Genomic DNA, 24,991 nt, shown 5'->3' on the forward strand with positions numbered 1-24,991 from the left:
TAAAGGAGAGATTCTTGTTGGTAGCCCACACACTTAAACGCCTCAATGTTTACGCCACTTCTCCCCATCCCCCCCAGTATTCCTTTCTTCACTGCTTTTGCATGTATTTGTTTGCTGTTTCTCCTACTTGTTCCCCTGCTCCCTCACACTCTCTCTTACGTCCTTACCCTTCCCTACAGTCCAGTATTCCCAGTCGCACCCCCCATTTTAAATGTTTTTATTTATTTAATTATTTATTTACTTACTTAGGGTCTGATTTAGATATTGGCAGACTGGTTGCTCTCTCACAATGTTGACGGATATCCTGTCCACTGAAATCTAAATCTCATAGGACATAATGGGATTTAGCTTTTGACAGACGGGATGTCCGTCACTGCTGTGACACAGTAAGCTTTGTGCCAGATTTTAAGTCAGGCATTTTGTTCATGAGGGTCCTCAGATGGAAATGCTGCCATGTCACTCTCTCCCTTTTTATCTATGTGTACTACGTTTTAACTTTTTTATTTTTAACTTTAATTTACGGTTGTTAATAGATATCTGTCATGTGAAAATAGTGGTCTAAAAATAACGACCTGGCAGCTGTGCCTCCTACCCATGCATCACAATGTATATGATGACATGCACACATCACAATGCATATCTGCACAAGCATCATTCCATAATCACATTTCTTTATGGACTTCGGGATTTAATCTTGAATTCTAAAGGTGAGCGGCTTCGAATTGTTGCTTATGCCAAGCCAGTTTACATGTCATAGCTCAAACAAATCGCCGGTACCATCAGAGATCGCTTGGGACAGAGGGCAGTCAGAGCTGTGAAGAAGTTGTATTACAATACAGTCACATGCAGTCCATGCTGTGCAAATAACTAGGTATATGTTACGCCGTGAGGTGCACAGGGCTTCAGCATCCTAAGGCCCAATTCTCAAAGCTCTAAAAGTATTTACCAGGAAAGTCAGTTTTGTTCTCTTTTAGTTCCTGGTATACACAAAGCCTGAAAGGCAGAGAGATGGATGTGTGGGCTGGGTCAAGTTCCCTTTTTTAAGATCTTCTCCCGTTGGCATGACTGGTGAACAGTATGTTGCATATTTCCTCACATTCCCCTACCAGTGACTGCTATTATGATTTTGCACCATTCTCGCTATTGTAGTCTTGGAAGTGGACTTCTGACCTGTCCGCTTCCCTACAAGGCTGACCACCATTGGAGGAGGCAAGGGGCCCAAGGAGTCAGAATCGTCTGCCTGTTGGTGTCAATGCAGCTGACTGCTGCCCACTGTTCGGGTAACTGGAATGAAGGTGTGGGAGAGCAGAGGGTGGATCAGACAGTTACCCAAGCAAAAACACAACCCTGACCATCTGACCTATCACCTTTCTGTGCGATTACTTACCGCTGAAGTCCCTGAGAACAGCTAAGGGGGAGTTGGGGGGAGTGGGGGGGGTGGTGGTGTGATGGGGGCAGAAATTAAGCTGGCAGGCCGTATTTGTTTAGTTAATATTGGTGGTAGAGCCAGCAGGCTTTTCCTTGTCGGGTCTCATGTGAGGGGCAGGTCGTGCTCCACCCCAGCCCAGACATGCCATATGGAGCACAAGCCCAGGTCTTTACTGTTTAAGTGCAGAGGCTGCTTGCAGGGTATGCACGGGACAGAATAAGGCCTAGAGAACGCTCTGTGCATCAGGGGCACTATCACCTGTGAAGACGCTCCTCTAAAGATGATACCCTTAGACTAAGCAATGGTCGAGGCGCCATTAACTACAGTCAATTTAAGCACCACTCTCCTGATCAAGAAACCTTTTGATGATTATCAGTTGTGTGAATAAATTGTATTAAATATGCCAATACAAAGAGTGGTCTTACCTTCAGTAATGCTTTATATGGTAGAGACTATCTAGCTGCAGATTCCTTACCTTTGAATTTCCCAGGTGTCAGATTGGATCGGGAAACTTTTGCATGAGCGGTACCTCTGGGTGGCTTTGTTCGGTTCTGCCATCGTCACTAGAAGTGACGCCACAGACACTTAGATTGTAAATTACAAAGGCCTGCAGAACCGAACAGGCAAAATGCTTGTCCCTCACTGTCCAAGCAGTAGTGTTTGGCAAAAGAGTGCAGTTGCTGCCTGAGAGAAGCTAATGCTGTGGTTGCAGCTTTTCCTGGGAAAGGGCCGTTTTGCCGTCAGGAAGCTGCTTTTTAGCCAGGGCATAGCAGATCTTAATGCAGAGAACAACCCAGAGCGAAATGGTTCGCTTGTGTACTCGCCAGCCTTTTTTTACCCTAACATACCTCACAAAGATTTGGCAGTCCAACTGGAACTCTTTTGCGCGGTCAAGGTAAATCGACTATGCTCTTATTTGGTCCAGATGGTGGAGTCACTCCTCTTCTTATGAGGGATGTGAAGGAGCCTAAAAGGTGGCAAGGTGACAGATTGTCTCAAATGGAATGGGGTCATCACTTTCCGGAGGAAAGAGGCCCAGGTGCATATCACCGCTTTGTCATGAAAGTGACAATAACATCTACCTGGAGAGTGAGCTGCAGGCTTATTCATCCAAGCCTCCGTATCTTACTGTGTTCCAGAAAGGCTGTCTGGATGGTAAGCAGCCGGAGGGGACAATTGTGCAGTGACTTGAAGGGAGCACAAATAAGGTATGCAAGAACTAAGTTAAGATCCCACTGAGGCATGATAAAGGGCATAAGGGGAAACATATGAACAAGCCCTTTGAGAAACCCAGCCACTGAAAGGTGGACAAAGCCGAGAGATAACCCTTAACAGTGCCCAGAGCAGAGCCCTGCTGAAGAAATGTAATATTGAAGAGAAGGATATCAGAAAGAGAAGCAGAAAGAGGTTGAAAGACTTTTCTGTACAATATGTTATATTTTTTTGCCAAACGCAGGCCTATACTGTTTTGGAGGATGGCCACCCGGCAGGCAAGTTAACTTTACCGACTTCGGGAGCAAGGTCAAAAGCTATCAACTGCCTCTGCTCAATCTCAATGCAAGTAGGCAGAGACTTGACAGTTTCAGGTGGAGGACCCTCCCTGTTACTGCAACAGAAGATCCTCCTGAAGGTGCAGCCTCATTTTCAGAAGCTCGGGATACCAGACTCTGTGCCCAGTCCGTAACTACAAGAATGACTTGGGCCCGGTCGGTCCTGATCTTCTTGAGAACTCTGGGCAGAAGTGGTGTAGGCAGAAAGGAGTACAGGATGCCTGAATTCCACTCGAGATTAAGAGTTTTCGAATGACCGGCGTCTTGAAAACTCCAACATGCAATACAGCAGACATTGTACATTCTCTTAAAAAGCAAACAGATCTAACCAAGCCTCTCCCCACTCCTGAAAGAGTACTTGTTCCACCTCCGAATGGGGACACCACTCGTGATCTGCTAGGCATTGATGGCTGAGTTCATCTTCTCTAGCATTCAGAGAACCTGCCAGCTGTTGAACCACCAAGTTTATGCCCTGCTGTTCCAACCATGTCCATAGACTCTTGACAAAGATTCACGACCCCACCAGCCCAGCAGTGATGTTTTCCATAAACACTTGCATTAACTTCCCCTTGACAGAGGGAAGAAATGCTTTCAATGCTAGATGAATCACCCGGAGGTCCAGCAAATTGATGTGGAGTACGGATTCTGTCGGAGACCAAAGAACCCAAACCTAATCTCCATCTCTGGCAGATGGCCACCCCATCCCAGGAGTTACGCATCTGCCGCTACTGTCAGATCTCATTTGGGAAGGGAAAGGAGTCTGCCTTTGTCCCAGTTCAGAAGCCACCATTGCACATCTTTTGCAATTTCCTCCAAGATCTGTCCCAAGTCAGAAAGATTCCCCTGATGCGGCACCCACTGCAAAGCCCACATATGCCATCTGGCATAATTCACCGGCAGGATGCAGGAGGCCATGAATCCCAGCAGCCTCAGAGTCATTCTCACCGAAATCCAGGATATAAGCTAAAACATTAGTATCATAACCTGAATAGCTTGGACTCGCCGCTCTAAAGGCTAAGCCGAAAACTGCACTATGTCCAGAACAGCTCAGATGAAAGGGAGTGTGGGAAACTGGCTATCTATGCAGTGACCCAACGTAAGGGGGCACTATGCAGATAGTCAAGGGCAGCCCTTATTGGTTTACAGCCTTGGTTGGTGCAAGGGGTCCTAGTAACCCAGTACTCCAAGTAACCAAGTACTCCAAGTTTTGGTGCAGTTCCGCTCTGGTGGATCTTTGAGTCTTTTCAAATGGTGGGGAGACAGGACTGACTTCTTGGAGCATGGGGACCGCTTCCCTGAACAGCTGCTGTGAAGATTAACCCAGGGGTCAGCAGGATGGTAAACTGGACGTTGCGGTTGGTGACTGCAAGCAGAAGGAAAATGGATCCTCCACTCCAACGGAGATGCTGATAGGCTGGCGAAGTGCTAGAGAACCTCCGAGGCTTATGGAGTCCCCACAGCTGCATGACGAATCGTGTTTTTGCGACTGTTGGGAAGGCAGTAGATAAGCAGGCACAGTTTTGGCCGAAGAGTTTACCAAGCGTCCATCAGAAGTTCTCGCTCATCCGGCTCTTCTGTGTCCTCTTTTTCTCGATGTTAAGCAAATCTGGGTTCTGGAGTTGGGGACCCACCTATATACTGAAAATAGGGGTGTTTTAGGGGGCGAATAGGGTAGTGGCCAATGGGCACCTTAAACTTGGGGGTGCCTACACCCCGTTATGACCACTTCTTGTGGGGAGTGAGCATATCCCTATCTCAGAAAGCCTAGTTCGGACCAAAACCAAGCTGGTGGAACACTTCTTTGAATGTCCACCTCAGATAGCCCACCTTAGGGGTGTGGTTAGCCAAGGGGTGGTACATGCCTATTGACTAGCTAATTTTCCACCTTTCCTGGTGCCAAATGGGTTTCAGGGCAGGGGGTACCTACACCCAAGACTGGCAAAGCCAGGGGTGCATACCAAAGGCTGCAGGGTTTTTGAAGACCCAGGCCTTGGTATGCAGATGTGCTAGCCATCCTGCTGGAGTGGGTGGGAACATCCCTCTCCAGGGCAAGCATAGTTTCTGACCTCTGAGAGCACAGGCTCTCACCTCCAGGGGACCAAAACGTGTCTGGTGATGGCAGACAGAACTAAACTAGTCAGTCAGCACACCAATAGACTAGTAGGGTTCAGGGGGCACCTTTAAGATGTACACTGGGTGCATTTCCGAATAAAGGAGAGGTTGGCATCGGCTCGGATTTATCAAGACGAGGTGTTTGATACCGAAAACCATAGGGTTTGGTGAAGCCAGTATGTGACTGGGTCACTTGCGTTGATGGTTGTCCAGCACATACCTTGAAACGGCCTCCCGGTTCACTTGCAAAGCTCAGCAATGGGGCTGAGCATCACAGGGCCATATCCACTCATTTAGATATGGACACAAAGTAAGTGCACTGCGGCCTGCCTTAGTAGTGACTTACATACACTTAGCTGCAGTGACAACTTGTTTTTTTTCTGGCTTGCAACATGGCACACAGACTACAATGGAAGATGTGTACTTCTCATTTTTAAGGGGTCTCTGAGGGTGACACAATCAGTGCAGCAGTCGTTAGGGACCCTCTCCTGTACCCAGGCTCTATGTACAAGGGGTACCACTTAATAGGGACTTGCACAGGTGGAGGAGTGTGCCAACTGTACACCATGTTATCTGTTTTTGGGAAAAGAGCACTGGCGATCTGCTTAGCAGAAACTCAGTGTAGGGAGCTGGCCCTGTATACTATACCAAAGCAAGGTACAGTGTGCACAGAGTCCAGTGGATCCCAAGAGGTTTTACAGAGGCTAAAGTAGATAACACTAATTGCTCTCTTTTGTCGTAGTGTGGTTGAACAGCTAGGCTTATCAGAGGGTAGTGTTAAGCATTTGTTGTGCACACACAAGAAATGAGGCACACACTCAATGACTAAATCCAGGACAATTATTTTATCTATCAAAAATATACTTTGTTACTTTATTTCTAGAAACAATAGAATCTTTGTTTCAGGTGAGTACAGTTTCAAGAGAGTATCACTTTCAAGTGTTTAGAATTCACAGGTAAAACAGTCTACAGGTAAGTAATATTTTTCAGCTTAAAAAAAGTGAACATAATGCAATTTCTCATAGAAGGCAATGCAGTCCTAGGGGAGGAAAATTAACAACACAATTTGCAGTTAAGTACTCGACTTATGATCCCAGCTGTAAGGGGGGTTAAGGTGTGCACAGGGCAAAGTTTAAGAAGAAACCAAGGGTGCACCATCAGCAACAAGGGGCCAGCCCGGTGCAGAGGTCAAAGTTGGTGTTGGGCGCCCAATGGAATCCTATCGAGACAGGGGGCACTTAGAAAGAAACAGCATGGGGTGGGGAGTACAGGTCACACACCCTCAGCGACACAGGGGTCGTAATGTAATTTCTTTTTCTTTTTGAGGAAGAGATTGACAGTTCTCAGGTCTAGAATAGGGCGAAGACCCTTGTTCTTTTTAGGAATCAGAAAGTAGTGGGAATAAAAACAACTGCCTACTTCTGATATTGGAACCCTTTCTATAGCTCTCTTGGCCAAAGAGCTGAAACTTCCTCTTGGAGCACAGGCAGATGATCCTCTGCCAGCCGTTCTTGTGTTGGCGGTATTGGGGGAGGGAAGGATTGAAACGAAGAGAGCAGCCCCTCTGAATGATCTGCAAGACCCATTTGTCTGATGTAATGGCCTGCTAGTGTGGGAGATGATGTTGGATGATTCTCCCTCCAACTGGGCACCCATGGTCTTGCAGAACCAGACTAGGGGGGCTTAGAGGCATGGGAGGATGAGGCTTGGACTACCAAGCTCTCAGGGGCAGGGTGGTGGGTGAAGAAAGTAGGATCTCCCAGGGCAGGGTGATGGCGGCAGATATTTGTCCTGTTCACAGGAGTCCCTGTGATGGGCTTTGACCAAGTTCCCAGCAGGACACCATTCAATACTTCATTAAAGGTTAACAGGGTTTAAGATGAGGAAGCCCTGGGCTGAAGCACTTTCGGCAAGAGGTTAGTCTTGTCCACCAATGACAGAAGTACAGGGTCAACAAGCTCCACTGCCCTCTTCACCAACATTGTGCAAGATGCTCCCTCCTCCATAGCCACATAGACACCAGTGACGTCCAGCCAACTGGCATCTCCTAGTTCCTCATACCAGTCCAGAGTTTCACTAGGGGTGTATAACTGATATTCTAAATGGTCCAGACCCCTCCCACTCTTCTCCCATGCCTGGCTGCTCCACAAATGCTCAGGCAACGAATTGAAGCCACTGGGCCCTATGTGCGCCGGAATCAGCGTTGATCTACGCCATTCCGACTCCAAGTCGTCAGGAATGAGAATGGACTAGCACCACTGGTGGGAGCTGGAGGCACCGGGAGCATCGGCGTCAGGACTGGCACTGGAGAACATTGGGTTTACATGACCAGTGCCGATCCGGATCCAATATTGGATCCGAGAGTCCCCATCGGAGCAGAGGCCAGAGCCGCCGGCATGGAACATGATGGGGCATCCTCTGACCTTGTGTGACCCAAAGACACTCTAGAGAGGTTGACCTGCACAAACATGAGGTGCATGGACTCGTAGAAGTCCCTCAACTCAGCGGGGGTCGCTCCGGCTCCCGGAAAAGGGGGGAGGCGCTGAGCTGGACCTGGCAATGGCTCAGCAAAACCGTGCCTGAAACACTGACGTTTCTCACTCGTCAAGTTGGCTGACGGACAAGGCGGAGTTCGTTTAGACTTCTTTTTATTCTTGTGCCTCTTCCCCAAGTGTTCTGAGGACCTTGAGTGTGACGAAGATGACTTGGGGCTCCTGGAGCAGTCCTGCGACCTTCTTGATCGGGCAGAGATCTACTAGGAGTCGTGGTAGCTGGTGTTGACCGCCAGGCCACAAGTAGCTTTAGAGACCGCTACCCCAAAGCTTTCGGTGCACTGGCCCAGCAATCCGAGGACGACTGAGTCACGGTCACGCTCAAGACAACATAAACAGACCAAATGGGGTTCGTAACCAACAGGACGCAACAACAGGCACCACAAGGCTTGAAACCTGCCTTCCTAAAAGACATTTCTTTGACAAACTTCAAAAATAGTTGACAAAAAGTCAAGAAAATCTGTCAAAAAGAAACTGAGGTAGCTCTTCTCTGGATCAGGGGTAAAAGCCGTGGAAAGAAAAGAACTGATGTCTGTGCACCTTGGTTGCGCCTTAATACTTGACCGTGATGTCACAATGCAGACGCCATTACAAGGAACTGAATTAAGCCATCCACCGGCACACAGGGGCACTGCTCGCGCAAATGTTTCTGCATTCACTCTGAAGCCTGGGAAATTCAAAGGTAAGTAATCTACATCTAGAAGTCTCTATCAGATATTTCTATTAACTGTGAATGATTAATGTCTGTCTGGAGAGTTACAACATCCACCTATTCTACAATTACTGAGTGTGAAACTAAGTCTATAGTGAACAATTATAGATCAGTGGAAATCAAGCAAGCAGGTGGAGTATATATTTAGGAGTAGAAGACAATCCCCAATAGCTGGGTGACAAAGTACTAAGTGCAAACAGTGTGAGGGTGTGGTCGTGAGGCAACGTTGAATTCAAACTATAGGCCATCAGAAGGGTCTCAAGTATAAGCAATATGTGATCTAATAATTTAATCTCTATGGTTATTTGAAGAAATCTAAAAAGACCAAAAAAATAGTTCAGTACCTCTAATAAAGGCATAGCAGGGGTGATAATGGGATCTAAACGACGATCTGCTCCGTACTGAATGGAGGTTTTCTCTTCTTTTGTGTTATTAAGTCGAGGGCCTTGAATTTCTAAATCTTGCCGACCACGTACTGACATTCCATTAGACATGAACTTTCCTGGAAATGGCAAACAAAAGCAAATCAAAAATATTCACAGCTACATACCAAGGTTTAAGTCTGGTCCAGAGTAAACAGTTACAATGTTCCCAAGATCAAAAGAAACACATGTAATTTTAAAAAAATCAAAAAGCGGGTAAACGATTTGTTAATTGATTGGAGTATTGATACCTTTGTCATCCAAATGTTTCAACAAGCTGTAATCTTACAAATAAAAGAAAAGTCAATTACAGTATTTGATATATATTCCTCACATGAGGAGCACAATGAATATTTGCTCAAAGAATGAGAACAGTATATACATTAGCATACAGCAAAAAACAATGCAGTTAAAATCCACTGGCAAGAACATATATTTAAAAACATAAGCAGGAACAAAGATTTTTACATATTAATAATAGAATAAACTGCATTTTCATTACTGCTGTGCAGAAATATCCATTGCGAAGATCTCCACATAAGATGAACATCACATTCTATGAAAATGCACATATCTGTTAACCTCTGGGGAAACTACTTTCCCAGAGGAGAAAGGTGGTCCCGTTGACGCCCAGCTAGTCTAGGAGTGACACAGTCAACTTTCCATCCTAAAAGGGGAGTTACTCCAGCGCTTGGCATTCCTAGGGTTCTAGAAAGAAGTTTGGGAATGCCAGCCAATGTGCACGTTTCCAGCTGTTCTGAAACTTCCAAGGCAAACCATGTTTTGGAAAGCCCACTTACTTTTTGAGTGGAATTTATTACTGCAAGAAATCTACAGTAGTAGAAAAAGTTACTTGTGTTCAGTAAAGTTGCTTCTGTTGGATACATAATGTTTCTGCATATTCCTCACCTTAAGAATTATTCTTCCAATATTCCAGCTGGGCTGGAAAACTGTTCTCATCAATCTCTCGCCAACGCCACCATGTGGTAAAACAAAGCTCTAGTCATGACTCCGGTTCCAAACCTGACATCACCGGGGCATATAGAGTGCATTCTTAGGTCAGTTGCTGAATATTTTTCAGGTCCTCATCAAGGAGTGAGGAGAGTAACTAACAGAGCCACGATTGACATATGCATCACACAACACACCTGTATACATTGGGATCGGATTAATCAAGGCAATAGTTCACAGGGAAGGAGGGAGAATGAGGAGGAATCTGCAGGAAGATTTTGTATCTACGCAAAGTGTAATTACAGACGGTGTTGAATCCTTTATTTTTGGGGTTTTTATTGTGTCACTTTCTTTAAACAGAATTCTAATACAGTAAATAAATATGTAAATGCATAGTTAAAAAATGAAGCAAAGCAAAAAGAACAAAGCTTTATACCAAAGGGACTGTCTGACACTGTTAACCCCTACCTCCACCAATGGATTTACTTTCCTGAATCTTAGTCGCCAAATTTAAGCAGTCTGTAATGGGACTTACATATTTTGGAGGAGAGCCTCTAAAACCAAAATAAAATTACATCAGCTATCATTTTTATTCCTTCAGTCTCAAAAATTGTTTTCAAGTATTTCTTGTGGTGATCGAGCAGTTAAGAGAAGACAAAGAATGTGTTCAAATGTTTTCTGAGCCAGGTTACATATCCGAAATACACTGGTGGTCATAAACTATCAAACTGAATAAAAGGTATGTATGAAAAAAATCTAAATCTTAAAAAAAGAAATTCACGTGCATTCATAATAAAATCTCAGTATGGTTGTCTCAGGGTAATACAGGATCCAGAGGTGTACTTGGTGTTCTTTTTTTAGTAAAGGCTTTTTGGTCTATCCTGCAGGAATACAGTATAGACCACAGTTTACATCTATTAACTTGATCAAAATCAGTGGTGAAATCGATGAAGCACGCAAAAAGTTTAATAATTTTATTCAGGTGTGCTTTCTGTGCCACAATATTGTCTGTCTAGAGCATTTTGGGTAGAAACCTGTCTGATCGACTGTCTCTCCTGCCCATTTTTGCAGCACATTTGACAAGGTTTTTCACATATGCATCCAGCAACAAAATCAGACAATTGCTTTGTTGGAGAGTCTCTCAGGCCTCTTTTGTATGTAGGTTGAACATTGAGCCTTCTAAGATGTTAGTATGCAACCTGAGTAAATTGCTATGTTAATTATTACAGTTACTCATATGCCTCATTCTGATTAATTCAATTTCAAAACTTCTATTGGTAGACCATTCGGCCGCAGATTTGGGCCCCAGAGCATGCAAGCTGTTAGAGGTTTAATGACTCACTCTGCATTCAGCAGCGAGATAGCCTATCAGGACACCTTTTCATGATTATATCATGGGTTTTGTGTTTTGACCCAACATACAAATTTGATAGGTATTCTTTGTAGATTCCATATGGAATACGTTAATCTCCCCATTTTATAGGGGTTAGTTCCAGCACTCTCTACGGACCAGATCTTTGCATGTTTTTTGTGAGGATTGACCTACAGCTCTGTCCAAATCTGCTTTCTATAACTTCTTTCGATCCTAATTATTTTCTTAATTGAGCAGGGTTTAAAATGTTTTAAGATCCAGAATTTTGATGGAGTGGGATCAGACTCATAAGGTTGTCTCAGTTTTTCCCTAAACAATGTGTTTGCTTATTACATTTTGAGAGGATCAGGCTTCATGGTTTGAGCTTTTCTTTCCAACTGATATGCTCTGGCCACAATATCAAATATTTCAGACAGGCGCTTAAGTGCAAGTTGGAATATCTAAAACCAAGTTTGCAGACACATTATTTGTAGTCTTCATTATTTTAGTGAAAAAGGTTTGGATCCAAGTATACTGTTGTTTGCTGTTAAAGGTGGAATTCCACACAATCCTTTTTTCTTCCTATTCAAGTCATCAATATAACTTTTGTTTGTCAGTATCTCTACTTTTTGACTTACTATGATATGCTGCAAGTTGTGGTTGCTTTCAGGTCTGGTAACGATGTGGAACTCCTTTGTTATGTTGAAACCCGTTGAATGAATAAAGGTGTAGTGAATAATGGAATATTGGTCCTTCAGCATTAACGGTCGCGTGTGATGGTTGAGCTTTTATGTGTCTCTCATTCAGTTGTCAAAGGCCAAGATCAAAAAAAATATAAATGGTTGATCTACCTGACCAGTTACATATTGTTTTAATAAATATTTCCTCTGGTCAGCGCAGTCCACCCCATGTTCTTCTTCTGCTAATTGTAATAAAACATAATTGAATTTGCCAGTTAATAATACAGTTGGATTTTTGGTTAAATCAATTCAAGTTTTAATTTGGGTTGATATGCAAGTCATTTCTTTCCGAACTTTTGTCACTGTGGGAGAAGTGTAGACATTAATTAAATAAATCTGAAAACTAGTATTGATGTTAACTCGTCTTGTGATAAGGTTTTAAGATCTTAATATGATATTATAATTCCTTAAACCCACATCAGTTTTAAGCAATAACAGGCTGCCACTCAGCTTTTCCTTTTGTTCTTTTATGGCTGAAACATCCAGGCTAGTATAGTTTTGTAAATCAATACCCAAGGTTTCTACATCTCTTGCAAACAAGGTATGAGATAAGAGTTAAGAAATAAGCATAGTTTGCTCTCCCTTTCCTTTAAATGTAGGTACAGGCCTGCAAAGTTCCAGGAACACATCTTCAGACAAACTGTATTACCAACTGATCATCCCTTACCTTCATCAGGAGTGCAGAATCGCAAGTCATGCTTTTCCTAAACCTAATAGCAGTTTTTCTAGCCTTGCGCTTTGGTGACAGGAAAAGATTACAGTAATATTGCTGACTTTGTTAAAATGTATGACATTGGAGTCTTTAAACGACAACGTGTAGGTTACAACAGTCTTTCTTTTTTCACCTTAGCTGTTTCTTTAATCTTTAAGAGATGAGGATATTTAATGTCTCCTCTTGGTTTTACTGCTATTACTCAGTCGGATAAAAGTGTTTTTCTGTGCCTGTATGCTCACGTTCACTGAAAAAGTATAGGATCCTAAGTATGCTTTTTTAGTTTAGGATATCAAACTGCCCTTCTGAGATGTAGGCTGGAAAGAACAAGTAACTTACCTTCAGTAATGCCTTACATTTTGAAGACTAGCTAGCTGCAGATTCCTTACCTTCAGAATATTCTCCAGGCATCAGACTGGATTTCAAAAATTTTTGAGCAGTACCTGCAGCAGCCCCAGTAAAATTGACATTTGTGGTGCCTATATATGTGCCTCCCCAGAGCGTTGACATCAGTTACTTCCAAAAAAAGAAAAAAGTGCACTTTTTCTCTAGTTTGTACAAGGAAAATTTTGGGGTGCTATGTCAACCCGGGGCCAAGAAAAAAAAAAGGTGGGTCAAAAATGCAAAATCTCCATGCCTCTTCCACAGACTTCTTTTTGAAGCGCTACCACAAAAGACTGCTACATGGAATTACACCAAATTTGGCAGGAAGCTAGATTTTTGTCTGCAGATTGTTATTTTGCGATTTACTGTAAATCTGATCAGTAGTTTTTGAGATATTAAGGCTCACAAATGATGGCATATCTGGATGGTTGGGTTCGCAAGATGCTCGCGAGAGACTTGCAGGACTGCAAATTTAAAAATAGAATGTTCTGATTGGCCCAGGGAGCTTTTTTTCCCTTGGGGCATCTGGTTCCTGCGGGCTCTCTCATTGGCTGCCAGCAACATCAGAAAAATGATGCTGGCAGCAATTAGAGGACTCTGGGACTTAGTCCCCTTTCCTGAAGTTGGAAAAAAAGACGATATAAGGGGGCAAGGTAGCGATACTCTAACCTTCAGGGTCCTATGTGGGGACCCAGGCCAGAAGTGTGTTAAAAAAAAAAGTTTTAAAAAAGTTCCTTCCCAGAACAATTTTCCTAAGGAGGAGGGACAAGGTCCCGCTCCCTGAGACATATTCGGCCCCAGGGACGGCATCCCATGTGGTTCAATGTATTTAATAAGGAGAGTGGGGCCCAACCCAGGGACACAGTGGTTTCCTTGCCCACACCGGATCATTTTGAATCTCCCACCAAACAGAAGCAAACACAAAGTCTGCTCTCAGCAGGCAGGAGCTTTAAAAATGCTTCAGGCCGGTAGGGAGCAGACCTGTACTTTGTTTCTCTGCCACACAGAACAACATATTGCTCCCGCCAACAGGGAGCAGCATAAATTAAAAGGTTACTTACCTTATGTAAGACTATCTGGCTGCAGATTCCTTACCTTAGAATTACCCCCAGGCGACAGACTGGATCCAGTAATGTTTGTGAGCAGTACCCCAGGAGGCCATGAGGCCCAACAAGCCTCAGAGTCATTCTCACTGAAATACAGGATAGAGGCTGAAACATCTGAATCATAGCACAAATATCCTGTACTCGCCGCTCCAGAAGTTAGGCTAGCAATAGCACTGAATTCAGTACCGCGCCAATGAAAGGGTGTGTCTGAGTGAGAGTCTGGTGTGATTTTAGCATGTTGGTAATCAACCCCAGGGAATGCAGGAAATCCGCTGTATAATCGAGGTGAAAGACAACTGCCTGTGGTGAGCCCGCCTTCAAACATCCAAACGTCGAGTAGAATTGGTAGGTCACCCAGAACTCACAGGTGCAATCAAGAGAGAACACCAGTGCTCTTTATGGGCCCAGACAGTGGAGTTTCTCCTCTTCCTTAGAAGAAAGTGGGGGTGCCTAAAACGTAGGTAAGGTGATTGATTGGCCACATAAATAGGTGTCACCACTTTTGGTACAGAAGAGGTCCTTGTGCGAAGCACCAGTTTGTCAGGATATATAGGGGGGTAGGACGGCTTAGATAACAAGGCCTGCAGCTCACTCACTTGACGGGCAAATGTAATTGCCACAAGGAAGGCTGTTTTCAATGTGAGCAGCCTGATGGGACAACTGTGGTGAGGCTCAAAAGGAGAACACATCAAAAATGTTAGAACCAAATTAAAAGTTCCACTGGAGTTTAATGAATGGGGAAGGAAGGAAAAGATGAGTAATACCTTTGATGAATCTATGTATGACAGTGGACTTGAACAAAGAGAGTTGATCAGGCAACCACAAGAAGGCAGAGCAGCCTTGGAAACTCCAGAGTGCAAAACTGACATAGCACATTCTTGACGGTGGTGAACAGATCTATGCAAGGCTCTGCCCACTGGTGAAAGAGTCCTTGTGCCACCTCCTGGTGCTTACGCCATTCGTGATCCGCTAGGCATTTTTGGCTGAGTTCACCTGCTCTGACATTCAGAGTCCGCCAGGTGATGACCCACCAGGGATATGCCCTACTGTTCCAGTGATGGCCAGAGACGCAGAGCCTCCTGACAAAGGGTTCACAACCCCACCCTGTTTGCTGCAGTACAATATGGCTGTGGTGTTGTCCGCGAACAACTGCACTAGCCTTCCGTTGATGGAGAGTAGAAAGGCTTTCAATGCCAATCAGACTGCGGGGAGCTGCAGCAGGCTGATGTGGAGACTGGATTCCGGCGGTGACCAGAGTCCTCTGATCTCCACCTCTCCCAGATGGCTGCCCCATTGCATGAGTGACTCATCTGTCACTGCTGTCAGGTCTAGTTTGGGAACGGAGAGGCTTGGACCATCAAGCTCTCAAGAGTAGGGTGGTGCTTGAGGAATGTTGGGTCCCTAGGTGCGGGGTGATGGCGGCGGGCAATATTCCTATTCAAAGGAGCCCCTGTGCTGGGTTTCGACCAGTTACCCAAAAGGACGTCCGTGAGGGCATCATTGGAAGGTAGTAGGGGTTTGGATGTAGAGACTCCCGGTTGCAGCACCTATATCAAGAGATAAGTCTTGACTGCCACCAAGAGGAGCTGGAGGTCTAGGACCTCAGCTGCCACCTGCACCACCATTGTATAGGATGCTACCTCCTCCATAGCTAAGGCAGGGGAAAGAGCCAACCAGTATCTGGAGCGGTACCAAGTTTACTGGCTTCACCCAGATCCTCACGTCAGTCCATTTCTTCCTCATAGACTGGTATTCTAAGGAGTTGAGTGACCCCTTCCACTCTTCCCTGAGCCTAGCCCAACAGAATAGGGATTAGTCTCCGATCCAGGAGTCAAGGCTCCTGCTGGTGTTGGAGTCAGTGTCGAGGCACGCCCATCCGGCTCCATGTCGCAGATGACAATGGGGATGGCGCTGGGAGTACTGGCATTGGGACCCGTGTAAGTGTAGGTTGAGATGTTACGAGTGGTGCTGGTCTGGATCCAGCACTGGATCCTAGGGGGCCCATCAGCGACAAGGCCTAAGCAGTCATCACAGAACCTGACGGGAACCCCTTCAACCCTATGTGGTCAGACTGCTAAAAAATGAGGAGCATGGCCTCACAAAACACTTTAAGTTGGGCAGGGGTGGCTCCAGCTCCTAAAAAATGAGGGAGTCACAAAGAATGTTCCCTAAGAATGAGGTCTAGAATGCAGACACTCTCTCGTCTCATCAGCTGACGGACAAGGAGAAATCAAAGACCGCTTTGACTTCTTGCTCTTCTTGTTGAACCCAGACTTACCAGATCGTCCAAAGAACCTAGAATGGGACAAAGATGACTTTGGGCTCCGTGACCAGTCCCAAGACCTTCCACACCAGGAGGTAAACCTGAAAAACAGTCTACAAAAAGTCAAAAAAGTCCTGTCAAAAAATGACTTGAGGGTAGGTCTGGCTGGCGTTGCAAGAAAAGAACAGCAAAGTCATGTACGGCACAGATGATGGATGCAGAGCCAATTGGCATCACCCACTAGCACGCAGGGGTACTGCTCATGAAAAATCTTCCTGATCCAGTCTGACGCCTGGAGAGAACTTAAACGCAAGGAATCTGCAGCTAGAAGTCAGTCAGAATTTAAATATAACAAGTGCACTCATTCACTGTTAAGCCCAGCCAAGAAGCTGAGAATACAATGAAAGACCATTTAGAGGGATGTTGGTATCGTCTACCACAGTAAGTGGTACAGCAGGGCCATAGTTATCACGGTGCAACAATATAGTTGGGCGACTGACACCAATGACCTCCTCCACGGATTGCTTCATTATCACTCCGCAAAAGTACCCCTCTCTCACATGTATTTCATTTGTTTGATGGCACCCCTCATACAAGTGCAGGGTATCCTAGCACTTTCCATCTTACACACATACAGGTCCAATGAATCATACGTTTATAAATCATTGTATAGATACTAACAGAAGACAAAGGTGACTACAAGATGTGGGATTCAAATGTCTTCCATACTGGTAGGTATTTCTTTTTAAAGAGAGCTAGGTCTGGAGAAGCACAAACCCAGGATTCAAAATGTAACACAGGGGTTAAAGTTGGCTTTACTACTAATAACTTATTTCGCCACAAAAGCCCTTTTCAGCAACATTAGGATAATGAAAGACTGGAGAAATATATAACATTCTAACTTCTATCATGAAGTTTGCATGCAGCTTTTGATGGCAGTTCATAGCTCACTGTGCTATATTAATATTTTAACATATGAATAGCAAGTAACAAAAAGGTCTCTATGTCAAAAACAGTAACCTAATGATTTATCCACATAAAATACAGTTAAGTGATCTGCATGGTACATGTTCTTTGCAGCAGGCAAGTTAGCCCACTGCACTACTTTATACGAGTCAAAACTGCCACTAGACAAAACTCCAATCCTTCTCCATCAGGAACATTAATCACCAACGTTACTGTGATATTTTTATTGTTGTCTGAAAATTGCTGTATATAGAAGGAACTCTGCAGCAGGAGCTTTTAAACACATAACAATTTGCAAAAAACAGTTCCACCAGGTCAGTGATAAACCGACATCCAGGATCAAAACCGGCCCCTGCTCTTTAAACGTCTGGGGAAAGGCCTGATGCCCTATACAGCCAGTTCGGCCTTGTCGATGACCTCAGGGAGTATCTAGTAGGTTGACTCTTTAAATCTTATAGGAGCAGAATTACTTTTGCCCCCGGAGAGTCTGCAACCACATCTGCAGGTCTAAAAAGGATACTTGCACATCATCAGAAAAGCTTGCACAAATAGGCTTTGTGGTGTAGTGTGCTTAGTTAGGAGGTCTGAATCACAGGTCTATGCTACCAGGCTATTGACCAGCTGGCAGACCAGAATAAGAAATTGACCATGTAATCGTCAAAATGTCAGTAAGGGCATCATTAAGGGCTCAGGTGATGTTGACCTTTCTTGGAAAGCAGTCAGAAAGTTTTTTTATCTCAATGGACAGCAAATTAAGGGCTAGCCTCTCAATTCTGTCAGGACCGGAGGCTTCGGATTATGTTTCTCTTCCTTTACTGATCAAAACACAGCAGCCAAGGAGTTAACAAAAGGAAAACTACAACTCCCATAAACATTTCTAGTCCAGGCTGCCCAATCCCAGGCTAGCCCCAACTATGAGAGTCCCCATAGGAACGGATCCTCCTCTTTCTTTGCTGCTGGGTAGCCGAAGTTGAGTCCCTTTTGCTTTTCTTGCAATTGCATTATTTTACTGTTATCCAATTTATTGTGTATTCTTGTTGTTCCTTGCGGCCTGAGGAGTGGAAGCGGGGCTGAGCGGCGCTTGAAAGGGCTGCGGTCTCGCTTGCGACCCGCCCGTCTTTATTCACCCTAGTGCGTTCAGAGGAATTTCTTCCCTCTTCCGATCGCACGCCGATCAGTGGCCTGGTGCATTCTTGGTCCGACCGCTTTATTACCTTCATCCGCGGCGCGGCTTTCAGGGTGATTACTCGGTCTCCCTGGGAGACCGAGCGAGCGCTGCTTCAGAGAGCAGTCTGCTCTCTATTTCTCGTTTGTTCTTTCCCGTGCCTGCACGCGTTCGGAGCTTCGTCTTTCCTCAGAATTCCTGACGTGTACAGCGCGCAGAGGAGGACAAAAGCTGGTTCTGCCCCCCAGAACGCCCGACGGGCGCATAAACTATTAGGCCTGTACTAGGAGGTTATTGCTGGTGCTCCCTCCACGTGATTTGGGCCATATTCAGAACTGTATTCTTTCAGTAAGATTCCTTAACCTGTTGGAGTTTGCTCCCCCCTTGAACTCCGTCTGTATCCTGCCATGGCTTACTTTGCTTGGGAGGATGAATACTACCAACAGGAAATGGAAGGACCCTTCCCTGAACAGATCGAGGAGAGATTGGTACAGGCCCTTGGCCATCACATACAGGATTCTGTCAACCAAGCTTTGATTAAAGCGTTGAAACCATTTACTCTGCCTTTGGTCCGGTATGGACGGAGAGAATTAATGGGACCCCCTCCCACTGGATCAGGGGGTAGAGATACCCAACCCAGAGACTCTGGCTTTATCAGCAAAGGACAGTTGAGTCCATTGTCCTCAGCGGAAATTCTTTCCCAGATGGCACTGGTGGTGATCAATGATCACGGGTATAGTTCAGATCTCCATCCACCCTCGGAAAGCTTTCCTCCTCCTTCAGGGGCTCAAAGATCTTTCACAATCATCCGAGTCCCATTTAGATTCAGATATTTCAGAACCCAAGCAAGCGGGCAAACGTAAACGAAAGGCTAAACACTATGCCTCTGACGACATAACCCCTCTGGGGAATTTACTTTTTGACCCGGAGAACATAATCCACCTCAGGCCAACAGAATGGGTTCCTTGTGCGGAGGTGGCACATTATGTACAAGACAGGTTGCGCAAGGGCTTCGAAAAAGATATACGCAAACCCTTCGTTCTGAATGCCCTCGTCCCTCTCTGCGGGGCAAAGTGGCTGACACCCCGGAACTTGACCCTAGTGTCGCAACTTTTCTAAAGAAGTTTACCAAGGACCCCAAAAAGGGACTAGACCGTGCCTGGAAAGGATGCCAGGACAAGATACTGGACCTGTCCAGTCTCATTACAAAGAACCTTGAATTAGCTCTTCATGCTAAGGAGACAAATACGCTTTTAGATCCTCAAACAGTGCTAGAATGGGCCCAAAGAGCCATTTGCCTCCTCGGAAACGCGAACTGCGCCATGTCCACCGAGCACAGAAAGTAATTTCTAATGAGAATAGCCCCTAAATTGGCAGAACTTGCCCCCTCTAAGCCAGCATCCTTGGCCAATGGACTCCTTTTCGGGGACAAATTTGTTAAAGATTTAGGTAAATACGTCTCCACCTTTACAGCTCTTGACAAAGCCCAATCCTCCATGAAGCGGATGTTCGCTAGTGGCCTTTTTACCAGGGCCGGACGCTATCGGGGTCGAGCGTCGGGCCAAGGTTTCCAACAGACCTCTCCCAACTACGCCCCTAGAGGTCAAGGATATTATCATTCCTTAGGATTCTACCCCTCCAGAGGTAGAAGAGCCCGTGGTCGTGGTTTCAGAGGTCGGGGCTCCGACCGTTCCCAAGACTCCTCCACTTCAGGTGAGAATTATTCTTTTTTCGGAGGTAGTTCTTGGGGGGAGATTAGAGGGACATGTTCAAGCATGGGATTGCATTTTTCAAGACCCTTGAGTTCTACAAACAAACCGGGGCTACAAGCTAGAATTTTACTCCACTCCGAGCCAGATCCTTCCCCCCTCTTCCTCTCCTTTTTTCCCTAGCAGGGCAACTTTATAGACGCAGAAATCAACAAACTTCTTCGCAAAACAGGCAATTGTCCCTTCAATTCCCCATCCAAACGGTTTTGTCACTACTATTTTCCTCGTTCCAAAGAAAGGAAAGGGTTTTCGTCTAGTTTTAAATCTGAAAGATTTCAACCATTGGATAGTCTACCATCATTTCAAGATGGAGGGTATCCATATGTTACAAGATCTCCTTCAAGAAAAAGACTGGTTAGTGCGTTTAGACCTCTAAGACGCCTATCTTGCAGTTCCAATTTTCTCCCCTCATCGTCGTTTCCTTCAGTTTCAATGGAGACACCAATGGTACGAATTCAAGGTTCTTCCCTTTGGTCTTTCCTCCGCCTCGTGGTGCTTCACAAAACTGCTTCGTGCTGTAGCCCAATTTCTTCGGGAAAGAGGCGTTCGCCTCATTATTTACCTCAACGATCTTTTGATCATGGCTCAGTCCAGAGAGTTAGTCCTACTTCACCTCTCCTGGGCAATTCAGATCCTTCAGGACCTGGGATTCTTGATCAACAGCGAGAAGTCAGTAACAATTCCATCGCAATGTACAGAATTCTTAGGTTTCCAAGTGGATTCAGTTCAGGCTCAACTGAAGTTACCCTTAGCGAAACGGACCTCTATCAAGAAGGAGTTACGGAAAGCCCTTGCCTCTCAGACTATATATGTTGCATATTTTAGCCCAGTTGGTGGGGCTTATGGCCTGCTCAATTCAATCGATTTTTCTGGGCCCCTTGCATTACAGGGCTCTCCAACGCCTAAAGATATTGCATCTTCGCAAGGGTCTCTCCTATACGGATCAGATTCCGTTATCAGAGGAGGCCAAGACAGAGATTGTATGGTGGTTGAACCATATGGAAGCATGGAATGGCAGAGCCATTTTTGCATCCTCTCCAGAGATTGTCATAGAATCGGATGCCAGTCACTGGGGCTGGGGAGCTCGTTGTGGCTTGGTGGAGACAGGGGGACGGTGGTCCTCGGAGGAGCTGAATCTCCACATCAACTTTTTGGAGCTACTGGCAGGAGCTTTCGCGATTTGTTTGCTTTCCCCCAACAAAGCCAGTTGTTGCATTCTTTTGAGAATGGACAACATTTCAGTGGTGAGATACATCAACCGACTGGGGGGGGGGGGGGGACCAAATCTCACCTGTTGGCGAAGATTGCCTGGGAATTTTAGCATTATTGCCTCCAGAATCAGATCCATGTAATAGTGGAGTACATTCGGGTCGTTCCAATGTGGTAGCGGATTGAAACTCACGCTTTTTGAGACACAGCAGCGATTGGATGCTGAATCAGTCGATTTTTCAGAATCTCACAGAGAGGTGGGGTCCCTGTGTAACAGATCTGTTTGCATCCCGCATCAATGCCCAACTGCAGAGATTTTTCAGTTGGAGACTGGATCCGTTAGCAATGGGAATGGATGCCTTTCTTCAGAATTGGTCGCAACACCTTCTTTATGCCTTTCCCCCTTTTTCAATGATTCAGAGAGTCCTTGGTCAAGTAAAGAGACAATTAGCCGACATCATTTTAGTGACACCTCTTTGGAAAGCTCAAGCCTAGTTTCCGGTAGCGATGTCACTATCATGTGCCTTCCCAGTTCATCTGCCATTGTTCCCGTCCATTCTACTGGATCCCTGGGGGGGGCCCTCATCCTTTTGTGATCCAGAACTAGTTGAACCTCATGGCGTGGAGACTTTCCGGAGACGCTAACAAGTGCCAGGAGTTTCAGGAGAAGCTTTGTTCTTTTTGGCCCAATCCTGGGCTCCCTCCACCCATAAGCGATATGAGGCATCCTGGAAGAGATGGGTGGGTTGGTGCGGTGAACGGAGTATTGATCCCTTGGGTGCCCAGGTTTCCATGATTGCTAATTTTCGCTCTGAGTTGGTTTCGCAGGGTCTCGCTTACAAAACGATCAATAATTTCAGGTCTGCAATTTCTGCAGGACATCCCCATGTGGACGGTAAGCCTGTCGATGAACACCTGTTGATTTTTAAGATTCTTCTAGGCATTCGGATGGTTAATCCTCCTCAAACACGTTATTCAGTCTTGTGGGACGTTAATGTTGCCCTTCGTTTTATTAGATCTTGGCCATGCAATGACGACTTGTCACGCAAACAATTGTCCCCCAAATTGACTGTTCTGCTGTGCCTTATTTCATGCAGACGCGAATCTGACGTAAAAGCTTTGGATTTGACACTCCTACAGGAGTTTCATTCCCAATTTCTAAACGTACAAAAACTGCATCTCGATGTATTTCTTACCCAGCTTTTCCACATAATCAGAAATTGTGTGTGGTGCAATGCTTGAAAGCTTATGAAAGTTGTACCAGATACTCTCGCAGGGATGTAGGAGGTCAATTATTAATCTCCCTGCAAAAACCATATGGTCCTGTCTCAGCGGCCACTTTGGCTAGATGGGTTAAGTGGCTTTTAGGGGAAGCAGGTATTGACACTTCTGTGTTTGGGGCTCACTCCATTCGAGGAGCTATGGCTTCTAAATCATTTGGAGCGGGTTCTAGATTAGAGGATATTATGGCAGCGGCTGATTGGTCCTCAGACAATACGTTCAAAGTATTTTATCATAAACCTATTGTTGATATAGCATCTACTGTGGTGGATCAGCTTTAAACTAGTGTAAGGAAATGCCTCCTTGGCATGGTTACCCCCTGACTTTTTGCCTTTGCTGATGCCAAGTTATGATTTGAAAGTGTGCTGAGGCCTGCTAACCAGGCCCCGGTACCAGTGTTCTTTCCCTAACCTGTACCTTTGTCTCCACAATTGGCACACCTGGCATCCAGGTAAGTCCCTTGTAACTGGTACCCCTGGTACCAGGGGCCCTGATGCCAGTGAAGATCTCTAAGGGCTGCAGCATGTCTTATGCCACATGGCACTCCCCTCAGGGTGCCATGCCAACCTCACACTGCCTATGGCATAGATAAGTCACCCCCCTAGCAGGCCTTACAGCCCTAAGGCAGGGTTCACTATACCATACGTGAGGGAATAGGTGCATGAGCACTATGCCCCTACAGTGTCTAAGCAAAACCTTAGACATTGTACGTGCAGGGTAGCCATAAGAGTATATGGTCTGGGAGTCTGTCATGCACGAACTCCACAGCACCATAATGGCTACACTGAAAACTGGGAAGTTTGGTATCAAACATCTCAGCACAATAAATGCACACATCTTAGAGATGCCCCCTGAAAACATACCCGACTTACAGTGTGGGCTGACTAGTTTTACCAGCCTGCCACACACCAGACATGTTGCTGGCCACATGGGGAGAGTGCCTTTGTCACTCTGTGGCCAGGAACAAAGCCTGTACTGGGTGGAGGTGCTCCTCCCCTCCCCCTGCAGGAACTGTAACACCTGGCAGTGAGCCTCAAAGGCTCACCCCCTTTGTTACAGCGCCACAGGGCATCCCAGCTAGTGGAGATGCCCGCCCCCTCCGGCCACAGCCCCACTTTTGGCGGCAAGGTTGGAGGAGATAATGAGAAAAACAAGGAGTCGTCACTGGCCACTCAGGACAACCCCTAAGGTGTCCTGAGCTGAGGTGATTGGCTTTTAGAAATCCTCCATCTTGCAGATGGAAATTTCCCCCAATAGGATTAGGGATGTGCCATCCTCCCCTCGGGGAGGAGGCAAAAAGAGGGTGTAGCCACCCTCAGGGCTAGTAGCCATTGGCTACTAACCCCCCCAGGCCTAAAAACACCCCCAAATTGAGTATTTAGGGGCCCCCAGAACCAACCAAGATAGATTCCTGCAACCTGAAGACGAAGAAGGACTGCTGACCTGAAGCCCTGCAGAGAAGACGGAGACACCAACTGCTTTGGCCCCAGCCGCCTTAACGGCCTGTCTCCCCACTTCGGGAAAAACTGCAATAGCGACGCGTCCCCCAGGGTCCAGCGACCTCTGAAACCTCAGGGGACTACCCTGCATCCAAAAGGACCGAGAACTCCAGAGGACAGCGGCCCTGTTCCACAAAGACTGCAACTTTGCAACAAAGAAGCAACTTTTAAAGACCACACGTTTCCCGCCGGAAGCGTGAGACTTTCCACTCTGCACCCGATGCCCCCGGCTCGACCTGCTGAGAACCAACACTACAGGAAGGACTCCCCGGCGACTGCGGCCCTGTGCGTAGCCAGAGTTGACCCCCTGAGCCCCCCCAGCGATGCCTGCAGAGGGAACCCAGAGGCTCCCCCTGACCGCGACTTCCTGCTTCAAAGAACCTGCCGCCTGGTAAAGACACTGCACCCGCAGCCACCAAGACCTGAAGGATCCGACCTCCAGTGCAGAAGCAACCCCCAGGTGGCCCTAACCCTTGCCCAGGTGGTGGCTACCCCGAGGAGCCCCTCCCTTGCCTGCCTGCTTCGCTGAAGAGACCACTAGGTCTCGCATTGAAACCAATTGCAAACCCGACGCCTGTTTGCACTCTGCACCCGGCTGCCCCAGTGTCACTGAGGGTGTACTTTTTGTGCTGAATTGTGTCCCCCCTGGTGCCCTACAAAACCCCCCTGATCTGCCCTCCAAAGTCGCGGGTACTTACCTGCTGGCAGACTGGAACCGGGGCACCCCCTTCTCCATTGAAGCCTATGCGTTTTGGGCACCACTTTGACCTCTGCACCTGACCGGCCCTGAGCTGCTGGTGTGGTAACTTTGGGGTTGC

General features: G+C 46.2%; 1 protein-coding gene across 3 annotated transcripts in view; it reads right to left on the minus strand.

Annotated features, from left to right (window-relative positions):
* The window catches only part of TRAPPC8 (trafficking protein particle complex subunit 8), a 1,010,076-nt gene that overhangs the window by 264,144 nt on the left and 720,941 nt on the right, over nucleotides 1-24,991 (minus strand). For all 3 annotated transcript variants that reach the window (XM_069220084.1, XM_069220082.1, XM_069220083.1), the window contains one exon: nucleotides 8,700-8,857. In XM_069220084.1, coding sequence (XP_069076185.1) covers nucleotides 8,700-8,857 — 158 coding nt within the window. The remainder of the gene's footprint in view (nucleotides 1-8,699; nucleotides 8,858-24,991) is intronic.

Source organism: Pleurodeles waltl, chromosome 2_2 (assembly GCF_031143425.1).
Source record: "Pleurodeles waltl isolate 20211129_DDA chromosome 2_2, aPleWal1.hap1.20221129, whole genome shotgun sequence".
NCBI lineage: Eukaryota > Metazoa > Chordata > Amphibia > Caudata > Salamandridae > Pleurodeles > Pleurodeles waltl.